Genomic DNA, 25,341 nt, shown 5'->3' with positions numbered 1-25,341 from the left:
GGTTGTCAAACTCTCAAGCCTAAAATCGCTGCATTAACAACATCTTTTTTGAAAGTCTTTTGGGGTTAAATGGGTTTCGTTCTTGTCTCTTCCCGTAAGAATGATGACATTTCATTTAGTTCATACCTTCAGGGGTTCTTTTCTTTCTAAGGATAATGGCAACTCAATCATAATCATCTTACTCAAGACAACATTTGAAGTGACACTGCCTCATGCCCAACAGGAAATGTGTCTGTCACACGAAGCTTCCAAAATCACAAGGAATATGGCGAAAGGAGGAAGTGTGACGTTGCAAAAAAGAACAAGGACTTGGTATCAGGCTGAACTGGATCCAATTCTCTATTATTTGCCTGCTGTGTAACTTTGGACAAGCTGCTTAACTTCACTGAGCCTCAGCTTCCTTGAAAATCTAAAAGATGAAAATATTATTTAAGACCTACCTTGCAGCATTTCTGTAGGATTAACAGTAATGTGTAAAGGGGATGGCACCTTGCTGACACTCAGTAAACAGTAGTTATGTTAAGTACAGTAGATAGCTGCTTCTGAGACGTGATTTAAGCAGCAGAAGTAGAGGACTTTTAAAATATTTTCCTCTGCACTGTCTGAAATTCTTTGTTTCATTTCCCCCAATTTAAAAAGTTGTGGTAAAATATATAAAACAAAAAATTTACCATCGTAACCATTTTAAGTGTACATTCATAGTTGTACGTCCATCACCACCATCCATCTCCATAACTTTTCTCATCTTGTGAAACTGAAACTATACCCATTAAAGAATAGCTCCCTATTCCTTCCTTTCCCCAGGCCCTGGCAATCACCATTCTACTTTCTGTCTCTACAATTTTGACTATTCTAAATACTCATATAAATGGAATCATACAGTATTTGTCTTTTTGCGAGTGGCCTATTTCATTTAGCATAATGTTCTCAAGGTTCATAGGGACATATGGTGTAGCATATGTCAAAATTTCCTTCCCTTTTAAGGCTGAAGAATATCCCATTTTTTTGTATATATCACAATTTGCTTATCCATTCATCTGTTGTTAGACACTTGGGTTGCTTTCATGTTTTAGCTATTGTGAATAATGCTGCTAAAAACATGGATGTACAAATAATCTCTTTGAGACCCTGCTTTCAATTCTTTTGGTTATATTCCCAGCAGTGGAATTGCTGGATCATATGGTAATTCCATTTTTAGTTTTTCTTTTTTTTTAGGAAATCCACACTGTTTTCCAGTGGCTCTATCATTTTACATCCCCACCAACAGTGCACAAGGGTTCCAGTTTCTCCACACCTTCACGTTTGTTGTCTTCTGGGTTTTTGTTTTGTTTTTTGGGTTTTTTTCTTTTTTTGATAGTAGTCGTCCTAATGGGTGTGAGATTCTTTGTTTCATTTTGACTACTACTTGAAATTCTATTGTTAAAGATTTTTATTCATTTGGGGTTAACAAGTATTCTCTTTTAAAAGGCAAATATACTTGAGAGCTACCTGTCTCTCTTACCTCCCCAGGTCAGTCTGATTCTCACATGACTTCCTGGTAGTAACTGGACTCTAATTAAAACCTATACCCCTCAAATCATGCACCCAGAGCCCTGACATTGATCGGTATTTTTTCTCAAGTGAAGAGATCACTGCTTGGAGTGCTGTGATTTGCTAGCGTTTCAGGTACAGTACGGATTGGCCCCATCACCAAATGTTAGAAATTATTGTTGAAAAAATAAGCTAGAGATGGGGTACTGCCTGTTTGTGAAACCTGTATTACATTAAAATTATTTAATGGAGGGGAGGGTATAGCTCAAGTGGTAGAGCGCATGTTTAGCATGCAGGAGCTCCTGGGTTCAATCCCCAGTACCTTTAAAAATAAAGAAATAAATAAACCTAATTACATTCTCTCCCCCCTCAAAAAAAAAAAAAAAAAAACCCCATATAAATAAATCACTCTTCAAAAAATATTTTAAAAATTACTTAATGAACTTATATAAAAACACTTATTGAGTAATATGTTGGGTAGTGAGGCTAAGCCCTTATATTTCTTAGGATATAAGCTCCAACAGTTCAGGGTATTTTTCTGTTTAACTCACTGCTTTACTTTTTTTTTTTTTTTTTTTTTTCTTGGCGGCTTAGGTGTATTTTATTGGTTTTCTCACTGCTTTACTTTTAACATCTAAAACAGTGCCTAAACCATAGAAAGGGCTCAGTAAGTATTTGTTGAATGAGAGGATACATTCTACAGATATAACCTATGGTTCTCCAAGTGTAGTCCACAGACTCTGGGAGTGCCTGGGATGCTTTCAGGGAGTCTGCATGGTCAAGACTATTTTCATAATAATACTAAGACATTATTTGCTCTTTTTCACTGTGTTGGTCTTTTCACTGATGGTACAAAAGTGGATAAAACTGCTGGCATCGTAGCATGAATCAAGGCAGTGTGGCACCACCTTGTACCAGATTTGTATTCTTCATTGTCACACCTATGCAGTAAAAGAATTAAGAAGCCACTTTCACTTAAGAGTATCCTTGATAAAGCAGTACCAATGATTAATTTTATGAATCTCTCTCCTAGAGTATACGTGTTTTTAATGTTCTATGTGCTGAAATGGAAGATGTACACAAAGCATTTCTGCTGCTTACTGAAGTACAGGATTGTGCAATTGTTTGAGATGTGTGAGCTGAACTAGCTGCTTTTTTTCATAGAATACCATTTTTATTTGAAAGAATGACTGACAGAAAAACTGGGTATTCAGACTTGGATATTTGAATGAAATGAGCCTGCCACTTCAAGGAAAATCACTGAAGGGAAGTATTTCTGCCAATGATAACATTTGAGCTTTCAGGCAAAAATTATAATTTTGGAAAGGGGAAATTTCACAAATCTGAAGTTTGTGAAGGGGAGCAGAATGTGCCACCCCAAAATATGCTAATTTGGCATGTGGATTATTTGAGCTAAAGGTAATAACACCCAACAGACTCAGGACAAATTTTCACCTCTCCCAAATTACCTAAAAGAATTTAGTTAGGGGGCCTGTAGCAAAAAGCTATTGCCAGAGATAACTTTTTTATCTGAAAGATCTGTCACCGTGGCTGGGCAAACTTCTAATAACCAAACATATGCTCTTCTCGTTCAGTGAATTGCCCTCGCAGCTTTGAAGCCCAGGCCCCTATCCCATTCTTCAGCTCAGGATGGCATGTATGTCTCAATTGCCTTATATGGGTCTCATTTTTAGGGGGCTCCCCTAAGTATAAAATTGGTTTTTCTCCTGTTAGTTTGTCTTACGTCTCAGTTTAATTAGTAGACCAGCCAAAGAACCAGAGGGAAGAAGGGAAAGTTTTCTGCCCCTACATGAAAATGTGGTATCCACCAGTAAGCTTAGCTTCATAAGACTGATGAGATCAGTGATGATTTTAATATATGTGATTTTAAAAATATTGAATAATAAAATGCACCCACATTTGGAAGATCTGTGTAACTCAGGAAACCAATATTTTCCAAATGGTTTCAGATTTCCCACTGCAACTAACCTTTAAGAAACTACCTAATTTGTTGAGTTTTCCTAGTATCAAAGAAGATTATCCACAACTATCTGAGAAGGTTTAAAATACTCCTCCCTTTTCCACCTATGTATCTGTGTGACAACGTACTTTCTTCATTTCCTAGTCCAAAACAACAGCACAACAGAGAGAATGGGGAAGCAAATATCAGAATCCCAGCTGTTTTCTATTAAGCCAAACATGAAAGATATTTGCAAAATTGTAATATAATGCTACTCTACTTAGCAATTTTTGTTTTGGAAAGTGTATTTATATTTCATAAAATATATTAACATGTAATGGTTTATTATTATTGTTTTAGGTGAATAAAAATTTTAAGAAATTTTAATTGTAATATCTGATCTGGTGACTATAGCACATAAACCAAAGCTCTTTGGGTTCCTTAATCATTTGTAAGAATGTGAAGGGATCCTGAGAGCAACAGTTTGAGAAAAGCTGCTTTGAGGTACGTGCACCTTACCTTATGAGGATCTCTACCTTACAGAAGAGGAAACAAAGATTTAAGACCAGTTTAAGGCCGACACGGTCAGTGTAGTACTGGGTAGGTATTGTACTCAGGTCATCTAACTCCAGAGCTTGCATCTGTTACCTTAACTTTTTCTTTGATATTACGTTTACTAAAATTATCTTTATGCAGGTAGTTAACAGATACTTAAATAATGTTAAAGAAAAAAAAAAAAGCCCTCATCAACAGATTTTTCTTTATTGCTAACTAGCTGCACGATCCTTCCTTCGGCTTGTTTCCCAAGTGGAACTGGTGTGTGCTCGCCCGTCCCAGTTCGCTCGGACCATCTAGTTTTCCAATCTGGCTTGATAATTCCGCTGGGGAGCTGCAACCTACGAGGCTCAAATGGGAACTCTCTCTGGACTTAGCGAGCCCCCAGTGCTCAAGATCTCGTACCTCTCCCTCGCACCTCTGGGCCCTCTTCCGGACCTTTAGGGACGCCCCTGGTCGCTGATTGGCTGGACCTGACAACGATGGGCGGGACGCGGCTCTGGATTGGACGTTAGAGGCCCTAGGCACCTCCCTCCGCCTGCGTGCACCCTGCAGCGCCCCTAGTGGCGGGGAATCCGGACTCCAGCCCGGGCCCGGGCAGGCCCGAACGAGCCGCCCGGGCTCGCGCCTGCCACTGAGAACCCCGGCCTGCGGGGGCGGGGTGTCCTGGGCACCCAGGATTGGTGTGTCAGCAGCCTTCTCCCGTCGTGCACCGGGGCATCGGCCGCTCACCCGGAAGGAGAAGCCCAGGCTCTGACTACATGGTGGGGCGCTGGCGGTGTCTCTGTGGGCAGTGGGCGCTGCTCTCAGGTGAGAGGACGTGGGCGGGGCCGCGGGGAGTGGGTGCTCTCAGGTGAGGGCCGCGGGCTTGAGCCGCAGCAGCGGCGCTTGGGCTGGGACCTTGCTTGACATCCTAGGGAAGGAGCAGTCTCACCTCCCGGGATGAAGGCGGGTGCTTGCTCGGCATCCAAGGAAGGAAACTTGGCTTTCCCATTTATTTTTAAAGTATAAAGTAGCTTTCCTTCCCACTACCCAAGCTTAGTCGGCAAATGAGAGTAAGGACTATATGGACCTTTTTGCTCCTAGGTTTTTTAAGAATGCAGGGGGAGTGGCTGGAGTAAAAGAGTTTGGGGACATTTCTTCAAACGCTAGGACTAGGAGTAATGGCAAGTATTTTACGGGGACACAGGAGGCACTTGCGCTAGATTGTGGTCGCCTTTCTATTCTTAACTTCCATATGGAAAGAGTGGCGAGTTACAAGTAAACAAAAGGATGGAGCAGAGCTGCTTGATTGAGAACAGGTAGAGCTTGGTCAGACGGGAGCTGCTTCTACCAGCTGTAGGTGTTTAGGAAGGAGAGCTTATTGAGTTGCCATCTGTAGAATGGCGAAGAATGAGTAAGAAGGGATGGGAGTCTCGGTGGCTCTATATACTTTTATCATCTCATTTGTTTTTTAATGTATCTTAAGTATTTTGAATGAGAGGGGAAATGGTGGCGCTAAAGCCTTGGATTGTTACCTTGAATTGTTAAGACTTTCGATTGTTATGACATTCTTTTACAAGGAATCTACTTTGTAAACAGCAAACAACTGGGTTTTCCCTGGAGATATGCTGCTGGTACATGTGGAGAAAGAAAACTTCAGATGTGATTAAAAGGGCCCAGGAAATGTAGCTAGTGCTGAATGAGTTGCATAAGTAGCTGAGAGGGTCACTGACTCTGTCCTTATTTGGATGACACATGGATCCATCTCCCAGATTATATAGAGAGCTAAAATTAAGAACTTCCTCCTTCCCCTCCAAGGGCAGAAAGGCGCTTCAAATGAGGAGAGGCATCTACAGGGAGGAAGCTGATGGAGAATAATAGTTGCTAGAAATTATTACTTGAAGTCTAGGTTTTTGTGTTTGTTCCAGTGTTTTAAAGGAAACTCTAAATGAAACTTTCTTAGAGGCCTTTAGATGTAAATTATTCAGTATTTTGGGTGTCCTAGGATTTTTTTTCAAAGCCAGTTTATAGCTATTTGTTTGTAAGTGGTATGAGCTTCAAAGGAGAGAGGAACTCGCCCTCGGACGTGGTGCAGAGCCCGCGACTGATGAGCATTTAGTTACTAAATTATGGTCCTGAATTTGGCAGACCTTTCAAGGCACAGGAGATGTGAGAGCTCCACTGAGAGTGTGGATGACGATGATTTCCTTGTCATCATCTTTCCTGTCATTACTTTTGTGAAAAGACACTTTAGTGTATTTAACTCTCTGCTCCTGTGCTGGCAGTTTACCAAATGCCTGAAAATAGAAAAAAAAAAATCCTGTTTTAATCCAGAGTGGTTAATTTGCTCACAGTAAGTTGGCCTGCCTTGTTTTGTCACAGGCATTTGCCTGCTTACATCCAGGATGTTATACATCAGTTGTTACAGAATTGGAATTTCTTACCTTTCAGTTCAGGACCCCTTTGTGGTGGATGACTGCATCAGATGAAAAATCAAAATGTCAGCAAGAATACTGTTTAAGATGGTATTGCAATCACAAAAATCTCCAGTTTGCTAGACGGTGTAGTCTGACTTTGTCCTGTATCACGCAGCCTCGTCTCTGTGTGCGGTGTCTGTGCAGAGAGACCTTTTGGTATATTGGGAAGGACTGGGAAAGCTGTGTGCTCTTCTAATTTTGTGGTGTAAATGAGTTCCTCTTCTCTTGAAATGTTAGCCTTGTGTTAGTACAACATAAAATAGAAGGAAACTCATTACACGCTCTTCTAATGGTAAGGCAGAACTAATAAGAGAATGTGTTTAAAATTAATTGTGGGACTGTAAAAATGAGTGGGTGTGTGAATGGGCACGGGGTGGGAGGAGAGGGAGCGCTTAGAGATAGTCTTGTTTTCCCAGGAGCCAGCCTGGATCGTTTGTTGGCAGTACATATTGGCTGAAGTCAGTTTTCATTTCAAGGTAAATTGGAAAGGGAAATTAAAGCTTATTGTTCTGCACTTAGGAGAAGAGGGTGGAGGCAGCAGCCAGAGTGGATGCTGCTGGTGTGGTTCTAGGAGCAACAAGATTAGTGCTGTATTTTAACAGAAGGTGACATCATGGGCCCCTTTGGACTTGAATAACCCTGTGCTGCAGCCTTCATGATCCCCTTGTCGGAGTGGGCGATGTCGCTGCACATGTAAACTGCCACACTGGGGGAAATCAGTGGCTTAGGCTTTAATGAATCTTTGCAAAGGAGCGGAAAACATCCTGAGTCGACCTGTGCAGCTGTGGGGTGCTTGGGCAGAGGTACAAACTGGGTGGCATGTCGCAAGAGAGGAAATGATTAGACCCATTGGCTTGGGTTCCCGAGATCGGATTAGGTAAGGTCACAACTGGGCAGCCCACTCAGGTGCCCCTGGAACTCTCCAACTCTGAGGTTTACCTCCGAGGCAGTGACTGTGCTTAGCAAGACAAAGAGAGATTTAGGTGCACTGGTGTTTGTGGGGGCCTGGTTGTCTCTAAGCATCCAGGAGGGGGCGATGTGAGGCTCCCTGGCAGAGCTGTGCTGTGTGTGCCCATAGACACTGCCTGCCTGCAGTCCTCAGGAAGAAAGGTTTTACAACCCAGACTGCCTGTTCTGGCTGCCTGAGGCGACACTGTGCAGACCTGAACGTGTTTTGCCCAGAGGTGGTCTGGTTCAGGGTCCCCGCTGCTGTGGTCTGAGAAGGGAGGCAAATCCCCCAGGGCTTTCAACTTTGCACTGAGCTTAGGTGGGGGAATTTTTTGCTTCCTCTTAAGTTTTACACAAGAACAAAAAAAGGTGCCTGGCTTTCCCCGGGGGGGGGGGGGGGGGCGTGTCGATGACAGTTTCAGGGTTTTGCCCTGGCAGAGTGATAAGAGCAGAAGCATACTAACAGTGACGGCCCTGTGTCTTCTGTCCCTCCTCAGGTGTTCCCTTCCAATGGGCTTTTGGTGTAGGATGTTGGAGAACCAAGAGCAGGAGGTAAGCATGTGGTCACCAGGAACAGGTGGGTAAAAGTTTGAGGGGATTTGGGAGATTTGAATATTGCTTAGCAGTGTTCTTCTGACAGTAACACCCAGGTGGTTTTGATGAGCTCAAAGTAAAGCCAGAAGGAAATAGTAGAAAAGGTGTTACTGGGAAATGGGGTTCCATTTTCACTAACTTTTCCATTCGTTGGAATGTACTAGAATGTAAGCTTCATAAGGGCAAGGATTTTTGTCTCTTCATGTTCTACGCCAGGTGCCTTAGAACAGTGCCTGCCACCTAGAGGGTGGTCGGTAAATATTTGTTGAATTGAATGAATAAATGAACAAATGAACGAGAGTTGAGGCTGGGTGGAAAAGTCTGGCAACCTGTGTGTCAAAGCTGCCTTACCGTGGAGCTGAGCTGAAGCTGAAGGAGCGTTTCTTACCTCCAGGAGGTGATCACTGTGCGTGTTCAGGACCCCCGTGTGCAGAATGAGGGCTCCTGGAATTCATATGTGGATTATAAGATATTTCTTCACGTAAGTGCATCAAACTTCAGTATTGGGGTCAACGCCGTCCAGGGCTGAAGGCCAGTGCTGAGTCAACCTATTTGTGGATGTTTTGACAGAAGAAAAGGAGGAAGGAGAGGAAAAAGAGCCTGGAGTTGCCTTCAGGCTGCTTGGAGCCCCTGGTCAGGACTGTGGCTTGGTGGCTTGGGTCCTCAGCCAGAGTGACTGGGGGGAGTTCATGTGAACTTGGACTTTTTCCACTAAACCCTTTTCGTGTGCTTCTGCCTGTAGACCAACAGCAAGGCCTTTACTGCCAAGACGTCCTGTGTGCGTCGCCGCTACCGGGAGTTCGTGTGGCTGAGAAAGCAGCTGCAGAGAAATGCTGGTTTAGTGTGAGTTTGCTCTTGCTTCCTCCTTGGCTCCGACTCTGGCTTTTTAGGTGCTTACTTGGCAACTGGAATTGACGATGAAGAAAACTTGGCATGTACTAAGGAAATTCAGAAATGTGCTCTTAAATTATATTTTCAAGTCAGTGAAAAAAGTAAAGACAGAGGTCTTATGTCTGACATTTTGACCTAACAAAGCCAAACAAATAACAAAAATCTTTTTCTTGTTTTATATCATGGGACTAAACAAATGTACTGCTAGCTTTTTAAGTGTGCCTATTGCTGGTTGTCAGGAACTTTTTAGTGCCTGGACTATTTTGACAGGTGGTGTTCCTGTCCATTTGATATGTAAAAATTGTTTGTTTGTTTGTTTGTTTTTACTTTTTTGTGTGGGGACCTTTATCCAGAGATATGAGACTGAGAGCCTCAGGAAAACAGTGTTGTTCACTCCTCACTTACATCCTCCAAATAGTCCTAAAACCATGGAGACTGTTTAGAACACAACTCCACCACAGCGTGGGCACTCAACGCTCTGGTGACTGTTGATGACCAGGCCAGTTAGTTAACGTGTGGGACTGAGGAGGCCACTGTCATGAGTCAGGCCCTCATAAGCCAGTAGGCACTTCCTCTGAGCAGATCCTGCACCGTCCAGTCTGGCTTGTTGTTGTTAAAGCATGTGGCATGCATGCTTCATCGGAGAGGCTAGAGAGGCTTAAAGAGTTTGCGGATGATTTGCTGCAACTCAGCTACCTCTAGAAAATTCCAAGCATGTACCTTCTGGGATTGGAGAAGGTGGTCGTAATTTACACACAAGGACTCAACATTCTGCATGTCTCCATGTCCAAGTTTCTTCCTTTTAAAGTAATAGCTGATGGTGGGAGTGGGTTTTGTAACCAGTGTAGTTTAGCAGCATGCAGTTTTTAAGTCAGAGACTTGGCGTGGATACCAGCTCTGCTGCTTGCTATGCTGTGTGACTTTGGGAAATTTACTAAACTTGGGTTCTATTCCTTAACACTCAGATGGGGGCACTGATACCTTTCTTGTGGGGTTTTGGGGAGGATTAAATGAAGTGAGGTTTGTAAGCCAGCACGGTGCCTGACACACAGCGTGCTGTCAGTCGGTGTGGGCCCCCTTCCCCTGCCACCTTATTAAGTGCTATTTGTATTGATTTGTGCCTCTTTTTAGGGAATTTGCTTGATCAGGGGCTGGAATGACTGTCTTGGATGATACGCTTAACTTGGGTGTTACATTATGTGATCTCACAGGCCTGTACCAGAACTTCCTGGGAAGTCAACCTTCTTTGGCAGCTCAGATGAGTTCATTGAGAAGCGGAGACAAGGTCTGCAGCACTTCCTCGAAAAGTGAGTGTGCTTGGCGGCCTGGCACTTGCCTCCTGGAGAGAGGGCGGGGTGTGGGGAGGTGCTGGGCCGGGCGGCCCCTGGAACACGGAGGCACGCACGTGTTAGGTGCTTTTGTCGCACCCTCATGCCTTCAGTGCTCACTCAGGCCAAAGCCCTTCAGAGGACAGAGCTGGGGAGAGCCACTGCTCAGAGTGATGCGCTGTGTTGCCCTATCTGTGTTTGGCCCAGAGTCCTGCAGAGTGTGGTCCTCCTGTCAGACAGCCAGTTACACCTTTTCCTGCAAAGCCAGCTCTCGGTGCCTGAGATAGAAGCCTGTGTCCAGGGCCGAAGCCCCATGTCCGTTTCCGACGCCATTCTTCACTATGCTATGTCAAACTGTGGCTGGGCCCAGGAAGAGAGGCGGGGCTCTTCTCACCTGGCTAAAGGAGACCCCCCGCCTAAGAGGTAACTGCAGACTCTTTTCTGAAGCACCAGGGGCTGGGGATGCTGTGACCTGGGCCCATGAGGTATCCACTGGTAGAGAAAGTCATGTCACAGGGCTGGTAGCCTTTCAGAAGAGGCCCGTGCACATCCCATGTTCTCTCCCACGCCCAGGGTTCTGTGGGGGCTGGGGGCCCATCCCTGGGGAGCAGGCTCTCCTATTGGAACCTGGGGAGAAAGAACAGAAGGCTTTCTTATTTGTTTTGTTCTTTATCCACTACCCCTCACCCCCGTTTTCTTTAAAAAACAACTTTATTGAAATACAATTCACATACATAAAATTCACCCTTTTAGTGTACAGTTCAGTAGTTTTTAGTTTATTCACAAAGTTGTGCAGCCATCAGTCACCACAGTCAACTCTAGAACAATTTCATCACCCCAGAAGAAGTCGTGTACTCATCAGCAGTGACTCCCCATTTTCCCCGCCCCCCAGCCCTGGCCACCACTGTCTACTTTCTGTGTCTATGGATTCACCCATTCTGGACATTTCACACAGATGGAGTCCCATGATATGTGGTCTTTTGTGACTGGCTTCTCTCACTTAGCGCACTTCCACGGTGCATCCGCATTGTGTGTGTGTCAGCACTTTATCCCTTTCTATGGCTGAGTAATACTCTGCCATGTGGCTAGACCTCCTTTTGATGTCCACTCACTTGTGTTTGTCCTTTCATTTTTGTTCATCTGTTCATGCCCTTTGTTTCCCTTTCCCACTCTTTTCCAGTTGCTGCTTTCTTCCAAGATCAGGCAGGAGGAACTCTTCCTCACCGCCTCCTGGGGAAGAAAAGGACCACTTCGAGGTGTGGACTCCTGTTGTTGACTCTGAGGCGCCTTCCTTGGAGAGCCCCCCGCTCCCGCCGCCCTCCTCCCTGCCATGCTGTGGTTTTGCAAGACCTGATGAGGGAATCTCTGCTCCTCAGCCTGTGAGGAGGGCCGTGGGAGGCGACCATGCTGTGCCTTTGGACCCTGGTCAGTTGGAAATAGCTTTAGAAAAGTGAGCTCTGGTCAGAGCACTGGGTTGTGCTCTGAGGTGGACGAAGAAGACATGGGCAGGGAGACTTGCTCAGGTGGGGCCGGGCACAGGCAGGTGGTGGGGAGGCTGGGCTGCTTTGTGTCTTCCCGTTGCCTCTGCTCGGGATTGGGCGCGTGGAGGGCGGTCACGACAACTCCTCAAGCTTCCTCCATAGGAATAGACACTGTGCGGATGCTTATAAGTTAAGCACAAGGCCCAGGGGTTGTTGGTTTTGAACTGAACTCCATATTTACTCTCCTGGAGCTGAATTTCTTTAGAGGTTTGTTAATGGGCCCAGGAGCACTGTCTCAGGTGACCGGTTTTGGGGATCTGTAGGTGGCAGGTTTTAAGCTGCCGTATTGAATATTGTTCCACCAGAAATGCTTGTGCACTGTATTCCCACTGGCTTTGTTTTTGCTGCAGCCCCTGGAGCACTTTGTTTCTGGGAGGCTGGCCCCTTGCCTACCTCCTTGCATGGCAGGGGGGTGAATATTTATTCTCCCACCTCCTTGCTTTCCCTCCACTAACATCACTGAACGGAACGGTGCTGTGAGGCCTGTCGCTGGGGTTTCCTGTGCATCCCAAGACCTCAGCCTGGCTGTGTGGGGCCTGAGACCCATGAAATAGCTCAAGGCCATCCATGAAAGACAAGGGGCCAGAGGAGAGGGAACGGCCCAGGGGGCTTTGTTTTGGAAAGGCTTCCCTGGGCTGTCACTGTCTCTCTGGTTATAAAGCAGAGACGTGACTGTCTTCTCTGCAGGGTTAGCATGGGCTCCTTTCTTTTTCGAATCCTTTTCTTCTCCCTTAGTAATAGCTCCCTGCCCCCAGGGCTTCAGCCACCACGGTGTCCCTCTGCTGTGATGCAGGGAGGCCGTATGTTCAATCCAGTGGCGTGCAGGGGCTTTGTTTCTGCCTGGAGAGAGGGCTCTGGGGATGGAGATGAGGAACAACACGCCTTCCTTCAGACAATGAGGCATTCTGCCCTCCTGCTGCCATAATTCTCTCCACCGAGAGCCAGAGCTGCGAGGAGGTGAGTGCCGCTGGCATTCTGCCTCGCTCTGCACTTGGGTTTGCGTGTGTGGTTCTTCTTCTCGCCCGCTCCCCCCTCTGGCCATCCCACCCTGTCCCCGGGCTCTTTTACTGCCAGCCTATGCTGTGGGACTGTCATGGCATTTAGTTCAGAGTTGAGGGGCTTTGGCCTGAAATAAAATTCAAGTATTTAAGACTGTTGTGGCAATTGGTGTCTAACAAGCTGTAGCAGTGGAGGAGGGAGTGAGGGCTTCCATAAATCATGAGTTTATCAGCGTGGAAATAATGGTTCAGAACCGTGCGTGGCAGCTCTCCTGCATTGTGTGTGCAGCTCAAGTTCACCATTGGAGGAAGAATTGCCTTCCAAAGAGCTAGGATCCAGCTCTTCTCACAGTTCTGGGCACGAACCTTGTTAGGTGTAATTTACCTGATGCCGCTTCCATCCTCGCAGCCTGTCTGCGGTGCCAGGTGCTGAAAGAGAAATAAAGTTTGTCAACAGGCAGATGCAGAGTCCTGGCTGGGACGCATCTCTCTTTCCTGCCCGCCTCCCCTGGGTCTCTCCTTTATATGATGCAGCAGAGCAAGGCGAGGATAGAAAACCCACAGAGGCAAATCCAAAATGTCAAAAGAAGTTCATTTAAAAGGGGAAAAAAACTCCATACACAACCCTCACAAAAACCCGACAGATGCTAAGCTAATGGCATCCGCTCTGCCGATTGGTGGGGATGACTCATGAATATTAATGAGTCCAATGCTCCAAATGGTGCAGCTGTGAACCCAGCTGTGCCTGAAGCTCTCTGATCTCGAAACTTCCAGACAGGAGCCGGAGGTGGTCTGTGTCAATTCCCTACTCAGCCAAAAAACAGCAAGCTGGGTTGGCCTTCTTCTGTTCGCTCCTTTCTTCCTGGAGTTGGTGCTCAGCAGCTCGTTCTGCCAGCAGGGTAGGCTGCTGGGACAGCAGGAGCCATTCAGAGACACGGATGCGATTTTTCTGACTGCCGGCTTTTTTAATGATCCATTAACAACCGTGCATCCAACAGCACCTCAGTTAATCTAAGGCCAGGCACCATCCCCTCACTGTCTTGCGCAGAGTTGAGTGTAGGCCATGGAAGGAGATGTCCTGAGGGGAAGAGTTTTTCTAAGAACACAGGCCTGGAGTTACCAGAAAAATAAAGATGGATTTTCCTCTCCATTTAGGCAGTACCATCTGCTCACGTTTTGCTCTGTCCCTGTGTGTACTGAGGGCTGGCCACCGTGGTTGATGGCCTCTGTACGGAAGATGGGGGGTGCTAACGGGGGAGGGGTTGGTCCATGGAGCTGCTTTGTAGAATGGAAGTATTTTTTGTTAGAATTTAGATTTGAAGTAGGTTCTGTGCCTGATTTATAGTCACCTTTCTTCTGACAGCTCCTTCCATGGCCCAAGTCTAGTCATCTGTTACCCAGGATAAGTGATTCCAAGCTCATGGGTTTTGTTTTGTGGAAGGAGGGGTGTGTGTGTATGTGAGTGGAGGAGGGGGTAGGTTTTCATGTATGAAAGTAGTAAGTTTCATACGCATCGTTTTATTTGACCACAGTGCCCAGTGAGGAGAGCAGGCAAGTATTAAACCCATTTTCTAGCTGAGGAAACTGGGCTGAGCATGGTTTTTAAAAGGCATGTTTTTAGATGGTGGTAGAATATACTCATGTGAGAGGTACTTCCCAAATTCTATAAAATAAGGTGTTTTTTTACCCCCCAAAAAACTTAAAAAAAAAACCCCGCCACTACTTGAGGGAAAAAAAAATTCCCTCTGCAAAACTTTTCAGAGTTGTTCTTAGAAATCAGAGCTCCTCCACAATCCTCAGTTTTCTGACCGTTAAAGCTTTAGAGCCACACCCCCAAGTCCTAGGTACCCTGTACCTCCTCTGGTAGCTTTGCCTAGGAGATGACTTTTTAACAGTCTGATTGGACACTCAGCTCCGTGTTTGTGAATTTGTTTATATGCCTCAGCTCTTGCTGATTATTTTTAACACCTTAGGGGTTGGGAGGATGCAAGGTTGGAGGTAGGAGTGGAAACAGACCAGCTCCTGGCCTGCCTCGTAGAGGTCCCAGGAGTGTTCATTAGGGGCTCGTGTGGCATCTGCGGATTTGTGTGGGAGCCGCCAGCTGAGATGCAGCTAAAGCCAAGCAGGTAGCCACTGCAGCGCAGGATGGTGTGTCCTCAGTTGTACCTGGGCACTGATCATAAGCCGCCTCTCCTGGGTAGCCCTCTGCCAGCAGGTACTGAGCCCTGTAGAGGGCGCATGGCCTGGTTCAAGGTAAGCTTTCTCTGAACTGTGGATGAGCATCCCTCTTCCTGCTCTCTTTACCACTTCTTTCCTGAGGGTTTCCTCAGTCTGCGTTGGAAGCCCCCACCCACCTCCTATCTCTCGTCTGCTCCCTGCCCCAGCTCTTCTAAGAAACTCTTTTCAGGAACTGCTATGAAGACCAGGTATGCATATGGCTTACCACAGGGCAGGGCAGCAGGGGCCAGTCCTAGCATCTTCTAGAGAAATAATTTATGGGGGAAACCAGTTCCAGCACAGTAATGGCTGGATTTGGAGCTTAGAAAGCTGGAACCTCAAATTTCAAGATAAATAAACATGGACCATTTCTGTTCAAAAGTATAATAAGAGCCACACATTTTAGGAGATGGCGCGCTCCTGACTCAGTGAGCAGAGTGAATGTACTTCCATTTAGGGGAGACCTGGTCCATTTCCACAAGCAAAAGAGAAAAACAAGGGGAACTGACATTGCCGTGAAAGAGGCAGGAAGGACGAGCGGGGTGAATGAGATGCGAAGCTAGTGGGAGAACGAAAGGACTCCCCGAAAGTCTTCAAGGATTTTTTCCCCCTGGAAGAGCAGGAACACGAGACGCTGCTGTTATCTTTGGGTTATGGGAAGCTGCCAGTCAAGACTTCTCCTCTGTGGCTGTCAAGTCCCTTCTTCCTGTCTTCAGCCAAGCACTTTTTCCTTCAAGCCATCCTTTCAAATCTAGTTACATCCCTCGTAAGTGCTCTAGCCCTGTGTGTGTCCCTTCCCCTGGTGGCCGTGTTGGTGTGAGAAGCCAGGCCACTAGCAGCCTGACCGAATCCCTCCAGCAGAAGGCCCAGAGTAGTGAGAGCCCGAGGTGGTTTGCTGGAGGCGATGCAACCTGCCTGCTATGAGCTACGAGACTTAGATATATTCTACCAATTAGGGCACATCTGTTAGCAGCGCTGAAAGGCGGGCACTGTCTCTTTAAGATCCATCCCACTCCTCTCCTTGAGTGATGAGGGCTGGGATCACAGGGGAGTCAGATGCTGATTAAACAGTCCTACTGCCGCGCTCTGTTAGAAAATTACTGTAATTATGATCTAGTCCCAGCAGAGGGATGAGTTCCAATCCTGCTAATAACCCTTCCAGGTGCCTCAGACTCAGGGCCCAGGGGAGGCAGCACCGACAGCGCTCTGGCTGGCATCGGGGCCAGCAGTGGCCCTCCTGACCGGCCTCTGCAGGCAAGGACGACAAAGACACTGGACCCCTCATCTCTTGGGTTTTGGTGGTTTTGCTTTATTTTTTCGATTCTTGACAGAGCTCCTAGGAGTCTTTTTGTATGAGAAAACTTTCCCCTAAGCTAACACAAAGGACCAGGAGAATCACAGCTGTGAGATGACAGTCTGTCCTGACTCCCCACTTCTGCCCTGGATCTGCCGTTGGCGCTGCACCATCCCCAGCGCGAAGCGCAGGGACCTGGCGCGGGCCCTCGGCTGCAGCGGCCTGCGGTGCCCTTTCTGTAAACCTGTTTCTTGCTCTGAAGTAGTACACAGTGTCCAACTCCGTCCTGGTCAAGACTTCCTTTTAGACTTCTGCCACAGAAACAGGGAAACAAGGATGGTAACCTCCGCGCTCCAAACAGCAGGGACTGGCTGTGACGGAGCTCTAAATCATCAAGTACTGGCTTCTCCATTCAAGCACCATTCTTACAGTGCAAACCTGCAGCCCTGCAGGCCAGTAAGTCTCAAAGGCTCCCGTGGAGCATGAGGGCTGGCTTGCTGGTTCTTAAACCCTGAGGAATTCATGGCATTTAAACTCTGTGTCTTCCCAACCTAGCCATAAACTTCCCCCATCACACAGTCCAGTGACTAAAGTTAAAACTTCTAGAAGGCAGGGCAGTTTCTCTGTGCTTGGCCCTCTGCACACCCAAATGCCCTGAAGCAGTGGTTCTCAACCAGGGGCGGTTTTGTTCCCAGGGGACCTTGGACAATGTCTAGAAACATTTTTAGTTGTCAGAATGGGAGGGGGGACTGGAGGGGCCAGTAGTACTGGCATCTACTGGATAGAGACCAGGGGTGCTGCTTAACATCCAGCGGTGCCCCCAGGAACGTAAAATTATCTGGCCCAAATGTCAGTAGTGCCAGGTTGAGAAGCCTTGTATTAATGGAGTGAAGTAAGCTCCAAGTTCTCTCCCACAAACCTCCACTGCACTGCCTTGGAGATGTTGAAGAAATGCTCTCAATTCTCCAGATGCTAGGTGTTTTCCGGAAGGAGGAAGATATTAATGACAGGCCCAGCAGAGCGCCCACCCACCGGAGGCATCCAGTAAATGTAGGCAGGGGTGCATGTGCCACCCTGGTGATTCAGGGCAGAGCAATGCCAGTGCCTGACTGTGGGCAAAAGGGAGGAGTCTGTAGCCTGTTTTCTGTTCCATGATCACGTGTTGGGGATAAAAGGTGGCCAGCTGCTCACCATCAGGTTAAGAGTGTCTACAGTGGAACCAGATGCCCTCTTTGAGGACCAGCACTAGAAGAGAAGCCTCTTGGAAGTCACTCCCATCCCTGGAGGCAAGGACTTGGGATACAGTTGCCCAGAGCCACAAAAAAGCTTCCCTCCGTGGCACACTGCCAAGTGGCAGGGTGGTGGGCTGTGATGGGTCCCATGAGGGAAATGAACACACACAGCTGCTGACAGCCAGTCAGCCCCACAAGCAGCTCTACACCAGAGATACCAGGCCTCTCAGAACAGCCTGGGAATCAGAGAAAGAAAGCCTAGTTGGCAGAGTTTGCCTAGGAGCCGGGTCTGCTGGGGAGAGGACTTCGTTAGAAGGGAGGTTCCCAAGCGTTGTACCGGGAGAGCCAGGTCATCTCTGTCTACTGTGCCCTCCTTTGCTGACTTGGCAACCCATTCTGCCATAGTTTTTAAGTGACCACTCATCTCAGTTTATACCTGAGGTCATGGCATCCTTATTAATAACGTCCCCTTTCAGTCTCAAAAATGTCTCCATTTGGAAAATTATATAGTTGCTCTATTAACTGTACTTTAGTTTCCTCTAACACTATAGGGTTTTTTGGTTTTTTTGGGGGGAGGCATTATATTCATAAAAGGTTTTGGTACAAAATGGGCTGCATCTTAAAATATATCATTATTTGAATCTCAAAAGCACTGCAAAAAGGTGGTCATCAATTCATTCTAACTGAAAAAAAAAACCCTCAAAAAACAAAAGCACGTTTTCTGAACAGTTAGTTTTGGATAGGAAAATAGGGAGAATAATTCAAATCCTTTGAAGAAGAAAAATCTGTTTTAGTTGTAAGTTTCAAACTCCCTACCCAATCTCTGTAAATTCTAACGGGAATGAAATAGCTGGGCAGGAGGGAGGGGCAGGCAAAGGACTATGGTAATCCACAAACTAGAAAATTAGTTTGAGTCACTGGGCTGGGTAGCAGGGATCATCCTCTGTGTAGACAGCTGCTTTCTCTAAAGTCAGCGCCACAGATTTTTGCTGATGGCTCTGGGGATTAGCAAATCAGTGCCACTCAAGATTTATCCTTCCAGACTTGCTCCTGGTGGGGAGACCTTCAGGGAAAGCTTCATTTTGGGCAAAGATTAAAGCACCTCTGTCCCTGGCATCTAAGAGTTTTATTCTTAAAATGAGAGAAAAAAGTTCAAAAAAGAAATAAAAATTTAAAAAAGGAGAAAAAAGAACAGTGGTTTCTGTCTTTTTTCTTTCTTGCTTCTCTTTAACTCCTTTCTCAGACAGGTTTTTAAAGGCAGGACTGTGTCCCGCGCCACCCCACCCCACCCCGCCCCCGCGTATTATCTCACTCTTTGCATTGACACCACTGCTTTATTGTGATGTAAGCGGCTGGTGTGAAATGTGGATTTTGGAAATGTGTCACTGGAGGTGTCTCACCACAATAGAACTCAAGTGATTCAATAAGCAGAGCAGCAGACTGAGATTTTCAAGAATCCCTAGTTTCATTTCCTCTTCGAAAGCAGATTTTGTGTGATTTTTTCTTCAAGTCACCACCTTTCAGATCCTCAGTTTTGCCACTTGCAAAGACTAACTGATTACAAATAAGGTGGTGCAATCAAGCAAGCTAAAGTGCTAAAAAACAATTAATGATAACTTGAAATTTAGGCTGTTCCTTACATATTACATTTAGATAAAGTATCTGTTTCTAACAGGAGGGAGGACATCTAGTTGGCACCACCCTTTGGCACTGCTCTCACTTTAAATGGAATCAAACTGTCTGGGTTTAGGGAATGAGACAATAGGAATTCTCTTCTCTTTCCCATTTTTATTCACCAGAGGGAAAGATGTATTTGGATTTGAATTAAGTACAGATTTCTAAGAGATGTAACAGGCCATCGTATGGGAAAATTTAATACTGAGATAGTTGCAAAACAATGTGCTATTTTACTATATGGATGACAGAGGAAACACACTGGAAATGTATTTTTAATGAAATGTAGCTGAAAGACTGCTTTCAGAGCATTTAGTATTCTCAGATCTCAGCCTGGATGATGCAGGCCAAACTGTATCAGCCTCAGGTCAGATTATCCAATGGATGCCAGTAAGCCCTGTGTAAATTATTATTTATCTGTAAAAGGCAGCTACACCTTTGCTTCTTAAATATAGGATCTTCGCTTTCTTGCTTTCTTATTTTCTCTCCTTTACATAAAATCAAAGAACGGAAAAAGCCTTCCACTCTTACCCTCTCCTGTTTCATGTGCCAGAGCAATTAATGGCTGTTAAGAAGCCATCGTACGTATAATGTGGTTAGTTAAGTGGTCTAATGCCCCAGTTATCCAGTTAGTCACAGGCAGTAAGGTGGGGATTTGGTTAGTGGAGTCAAACAGAGAAGCAGTAATCTCATTAGCCAGTTGCTTTCTGAGGCTGTTGGCTGAGATGGTGGCTGTGGAATTGAGTAGGGGAGTGGTTCTGCTAGGTGACGTTTAGCTTCAGGCAGACTGTAGGAATCTGCTGCTTCTAAAAGGTCTCCTTCAGAACTTTCCCCTGACAAAGAAGACCCTTTGTCTGTAGATAGTCTCATTAACCCTTTGAACTGGCTGTGTCTTTTCCAGCATGTAACAATGTCTGAGATAGCCAGATGGCTATGGACTAGATTCCCAATTAGTCCATTTGTTTGTATCTTTCAGGGCCAATCCACTTTACTTTTTCTCTAAGGTTTACAGCTAGAAGGGCCAGAAGTCTGAGTGTGGTGCAATGGATGGAGATGCCAAAAGCCCTTTGCAGTTTGGCAAATGGTTGTTTCCTTAGGTCCACGGATAGAGAAGGAACTACTGCACTAAGGGGGTTTTGTTTTAAATACTGGAAGCCAGCGGCCATGCCACTGAGAGAGTGTTGCACTGGGTAGAGAGTGGAGAAGTACCTTGACCTTGCTCCGCTCCACCCGCCCCCGCCCCCAGATAACCTGCTCTTCCTCTTCTGGTTTCCCCTTTTCTGGTGTCTCTGTCATAGAAAAGTGGCACAATGGTGTTTGTTCTCTCCTCTTAGCCACCAAGACTTCCAGACTTGGGTCCCTGAGGGTTCTCCAGGGAGGGGGCAACCTGGGGCACAGAGGTGCTTCTGTTTGCTCCCTCTGTTAATCACTTTAGAACAATGCCCATTGTCTTTACCAGTAGGTTGGGATTGGTGCAAAGCTTCCTAAAACGGAAGGCAATTGGTTCCCTTTGGCTCATCTGCTCATCTGCTGCCACCTAGTGGTCACTTCCCCTTTGGCACCCTGTGTAAAGTGGAGGGGACATTATGGACAGTTCTGTACTGACTTTTATCTCACTTTTCTTTCCCTCCCAGACTTAAATTGTCCCCTTTTCTTACTTCTTTATCCATCACATTATACAAAACACTTCCTTCTGTTTTACTCCTGGGTCAGAAAAAACTGGAAATGGATAGCTAGCATAGGATATTTTGAGAAACTTGGAATCCACTGACAACATCCTTTTTTGCTCCCAGTTTCTTTCTTTGGTGATGTGAAATGATCTTACTGCAGGACTATAATATAGTTGTTACAGAAGTGAGGCAGGCTCCCACCAATCCAGGAGTTCTCCAAATAGGCAACTGTGGAGATAAAATTTCTATAGCTGCTAAGTTGTCCATCTCTCAAAATTTCTCTTGTAGTGAGTCAGGCAATAAAAATAACTAAAACTTATCGAGTAGTTACTACGTGCCATTAGGTGTTCTAGGTACCTTATATATCTTAACTTCTTTAGTCTCCTAATGACCCAGTGAGATGGAGTACACCCCTTCTAAAAATGAGGAAGTTGTGGCATAAATGGTCAAGTAACTTGCTCTAGAGAATATATGTAGTAAATGGGGAACTGGGATTTATTCCTAGGCTATCTGGTTCCTGAGTTTATGTTCTTTTTTGTGGGGGGGAGGTAATTAGGTTTATTTATTTATTGTTTGTTTAACAGAGGTACAGGGGATTGAACTTAGGAACTCATGCATGCTAAGCATGTGCTCTACCACTAAAGCTATAGCCTCTCCCCTCAGAGTTTACGTTCTTAACTATTATGTTTTGCTGCCTCTTCAAGGCACAGATAACCCATAGGTCATGAGTTAGGTATGGGCAATAGGAAAAGGAGACAAGCCCTTCCCAAAGCACTTCTTGGCCTACAGGACACAGTGGGGTTGTTAACTGAGGCCCCAAAAGGAACTCTCCAATGTGCTGACTACACACACACACACACACACACACACACACACACACACAACCAAGTAGGCAATGAAAGGAAGTCTGAGAAGCCAACCAGAGGCTGGGCAAGCCTGGGGTGTGGAGATGGTTCAGCCCCTAAAGACAACTGCACGTCCTCCTGTTTGTCTGGGCTTTTGTTTTATCTCGACGCTTTGCGGGTGATGAGAATGCCCAGAGCCAGCATTCTGATACCATTACAATAAGAAACACAACACCATCACACATGGCAAGCAGCCAAATCTGAGGTTTATTCGTGCTTTTCAAGCCAGCCAAAGCAACCAGCAACTTCCTCCTCCAAAGGTTTCCTTCTCTCACCTTCTCTGTGACAAGGCTGTGGAGAAGGCAGAAGTAGATGTGTGGACATGTTTAGAGATGGGCTCAGCTCTGAGGAGGCAGGTTTAGTAACAGGTCTGCTGAACGTGCCTCTTCTCGCTTGTCTTATTGGTGGTTTACTGTTCCTGCACGTGTCGGAGGCTTCAGTCTCTTCCCTACAGAGAAGAGTCCACGGTGTTGGTGGGCTGGCGGGGGAGGGAGTGGGAGCTCTGGATGAACAGTTTCTTCATAAAGGCAGGGTGGAATGAAGGATATATGTCCTAAAGAAGGAAAAATACATACATTTGCTTTTATGATTTGAAATATAGACAGTATAAAAGGGCAGAGAGTAAAAGGTGTCTCCCTCCTACCCTGTCTCACAGTCATGCCGTTTCTCCATCCTTGGAGACAACCAGGAGACAATCGTCTTTCACCTTCCAGTGGTATCTCATACATAGAGAAGCAATTGCAGACTCCCTTTTTAAACTAATGGAGCAAATCAGGCCTTCCTTTCTTCTCTGTTTCTCCCCTTACCAACATATCTGAGAATGTATTCCATATGTGCAGAGAGCATCCTTTCTTTCCTTCTTTTTTTTTTTTTTATTTTACTGTTGCATAGTATTAAATTCTATGAACTACTCCAGTTACCTGATGAGGCCTCTATTGAACAGTTAGGTCACTTCCAAACAGTTAGGTTTGCTATTACAGACAACCTTGCTTGTGTATCATTGTGCAAGTGCAGCTGCAGGATAAACCCCTGGATGTGGAATTGCTGGGTAGAGAGAACGAGGAGATAAACAGTCTGTCATTAAATAAAAGACTGAGTGAAGGAGGGTGAATTTATTTAGATTTGACAGGAGAATTCCAACTCTTCTGCCCTCGTGGCCCGGAAGTGGAGTCCTCACTGGGGAAGTCATAAAGTCAGAACTTGAGCGAAAGGCCTGAGCTGATGGTTCATGCGTGTACACGGGCATCGGAGAGGACGATCGCTCCTTCTGTATATTCCTAAATGAACCACTCAGCTGCTGCTGCACACTCGCGTGGGCCCTGGTCTGAAAGATTCTAAGGCCCGTTTGTATCACTGTCACACATGTCATCCTTCACCCCCAGCAACAAAGGCTGCTTCCTTTTAAGGCGGGGAGGTGGAGCTAGAGACATCGTGCTAGCCTTGGGTGCCCTCCATCACTAGCCTAATTCTAGTCCTGTTGTTACCCCACTCAAAGCAAACACTCCACTGTTTTAAAGCATGATGTGGTTCTTGCTTAGAAAACGCAAGCCATATTCTTTTTTTAAAAAAAAAAATTTTAATGGAGGTCCTTGGAATTGAACCCAGGACCTTATGCATGCTAAGCACGCACCCTACCACTGAGCTATACTCACCTCCCTGCAAGCCATATTCTTTATTACCTAAAATTTAATTTGATTATGTTCCCTAGGAATCCTCATACTGGTTTCCTAGTCTTGGTCAATCACATTGCAATACATGGGCATCTGGGGGAAAGGGTGCCCTGGATTTGAGAGCTTTGGATAAAGAGTCCCGACCTATCCTTGTGGTAAAAATTTCGAGCTGTCCTCCAATATCCATTCTCCCTTTTTAATTTGTTAATGAACACCTCTGCCCCGCACCTCCACTTTTAAGCTGGCCACAGGTTCTACCTAGAAGAAAGCTGTCTTTGCAGCTTGATGTGTCTGTATGTCTAATTTCTGGCCAATGGGATGTAGGTAGAAGTGGTGTGTGCAACACCCATGAAGTGTCCTTAAAAGGAGAGGGTGTGCTCTTCTCCTTCCATTCTATCTTTCCTGCTGGGTAGGATACAGACGTGGTAGCTGGAACTGGAGCATCCACCTTGGGCCTTGAGGTAACCCTGGGAATGTTGACCACATACAGTAGGGCAAAAAGAGAAGGTCCCTAGGACCTGGATACCTTGGATTACTTACCTCCAGATTTTTACAGAAGATAAAAATGAATTTCTATATTAATTAAATCGCTGTTGAGTCTTCTGTCACATGCATTTGAAGCTAATCCTGACTGACACAGTTCCCCAATTTAGGACAAACAAATACAGTGGTGTTTGTTTTTCTTATCTTCTTTCAGTGGTGAATTACTAGCATCGCTTTTGGAAATGAAGAAAAACGATCTCACTGGGAACTCCCATGCTTCACAGAGAAACAAAGGCGTGGCCAACAAATTCGCTGACAAAGTTGTCATACCTGGGCCTCATCTTTCCTCCACTTCAAAGGCGGTGGTGAGATAGTCCTTTGGAACAATCCCAACGAGGCTGTTCAGTTCTCCTACCCACCAGCCATACATGTTATACTCCTGAAAAATGAGAAGATGATGGTTTCAGCTGGAATTTGTCATGCTTCTGTTAATCTTTGCTAATCTGTTAATGGTTGCGTAGGAGATCCTGTTTCTTTGTTGATCGTTAACACCCCAATGGGATTACTAAATTAAAAAAAGAAGAGGAGAGCAAACTCTGCTTTCCTTTTGCCATCTTTCTGTCTACATTGTAAATTTAGCTCATTTGGGGCCCTTGCTGAACCTAAAAGACATGTCTGTTATCAAGCAGAGTGGAATAGCTTCTTCAGGGAAAGTTGGGCACACCCTAAAGTGCCAGACCACCGAAAATATTCAGGGAGTCAGGTCATAGTTCAAATCAATAATATTTACCAGCATCTTCTATGTGCAAAGTGCTGTCTGAGTTCCCATGAGACAGATAATGATGAATCAGAGCACTGCTTACTCCCTGGGAGTTTACAGCATAGAGTAATGGGCTCTGGAGTCAGACAGACTGGGATCTAGTCCCCACTTGGTCATTTAGTAGCCATGTGACCGGAGGGTCTCCTAGCTTTAACTTCCTCTTTTGCCAGAGTAGGGATACTATCACCCCTCCCCTGTGTCGTGGGGATGTAAGTGACGCACAGACGTGAAAACAATTCAAAGCGTCTGATACGTAGGAGGTGCTCTGAACATCAGGTTCCTCCCCTGGAAGGAGTATGTCAATAACGGCGGGACAGAAGAGCCACAGAGAGGAGCAAACAAGAAAGGGAAATGAGAGGGTTTAAAAGAAGGGCAGTCACAGGGCTGAGACCAGAGCTCCCCGAATACAGAAGAGCTTCTCAAAAGCAGAGCAGATGCTGGCATTATGGGATTATTCCTGAAAGCACCAGAACATGTTTTCCTTCTTTGAAGGAAGTGACATTTAGGAATACGTGGGAAATATATGTATCCCAGTTCAACTGGATTTGGGTCCCATGGAGCTGTCTGCCTTT

The 25,341-nt window shown here is 45.8% G+C and overlaps 2 protein-coding genes across 6 annotated transcripts in view; one reads left to right on the top strand and one right to left on the bottom strand.

The window, feature by feature from the left end:
• Window positions 1–4,705: 4,705 nt before the first annotated feature.
• On the top strand, window positions 4,706–24,301 carry SNX11 (sorting nexin 11). Of its 5 annotated transcripts, XM_064495983.1 has the most exons (9): window positions 4,712–4,855; window positions 6,921–6,980; window positions 7,950–8,004; window positions 8,441–8,527; window positions 8,789–8,889; window positions 10,149–10,244; window positions 10,473–10,688; window positions 11,446–11,690; window positions 24,164–24,301. In XM_064495983.1, exons 3-9 carry the CDS (start codon window positions 7,963–7,965, stop codon window positions 24,175–24,177), a joined length of 801 nt encoding a protein of 266 aa, XP_064352053.1. In that variant the 5' UTR covers window positions 4,712–4,855; window positions 6,921–6,980; window positions 7,950–7,962; the 3' UTR covers window positions 24,178–24,301. The 5 variants fall into 5 exon arrangements, with proteins under 5 accessions (XP_010999062.1, XP_031324114.1, XP_064352053.1 ...); XM_011000762.3 differs by lacking the exon at window positions 24,164–24,301 and having other exon boundaries at window positions 11,446–12,956; XM_011000760.3 differs by lacking the exons at window positions 6,921–6,980; window positions 24,164–24,301 and having other exon boundaries at window positions 4,706–4,855; window positions 11,446–12,956.
• The window catches only part of SKAP1 (src kinase associated phosphoprotein 1), a 255,361-nt gene continuing 252,004 nt past the window's right edge, over window positions 21,985–25,341 (bottom strand). The window contains exons 12-13 of the mRNA XM_031469714.2: window positions 24,280–24,388; window positions 21,985–22,349 (exon numbers count right to left, since the gene is read on the bottom strand). Coding sequence (XP_031325574.2) covers window positions 24,287–24,388 — 102 coding nt within the window. The 3' untranslated portion in view covers window positions 21,985–22,349; window positions 24,280–24,286. The remainder of the gene's footprint in view (window positions 22,350–24,279; window positions 24,389–25,341) is intronic.

Source organism: Camelus dromedarius, chromosome 16, assembly GCF_036321535.1.
Source record: "Camelus dromedarius isolate mCamDro1 chromosome 16, mCamDro1.pat, whole genome shotgun sequence".
Lineage (NCBI taxonomy): Eukaryota > Metazoa > Chordata > Mammalia > Artiodactyla > Camelidae > Camelus > Camelus dromedarius.
This window is presented reverse-complemented; position numbering and strand designations above follow the sequence as displayed.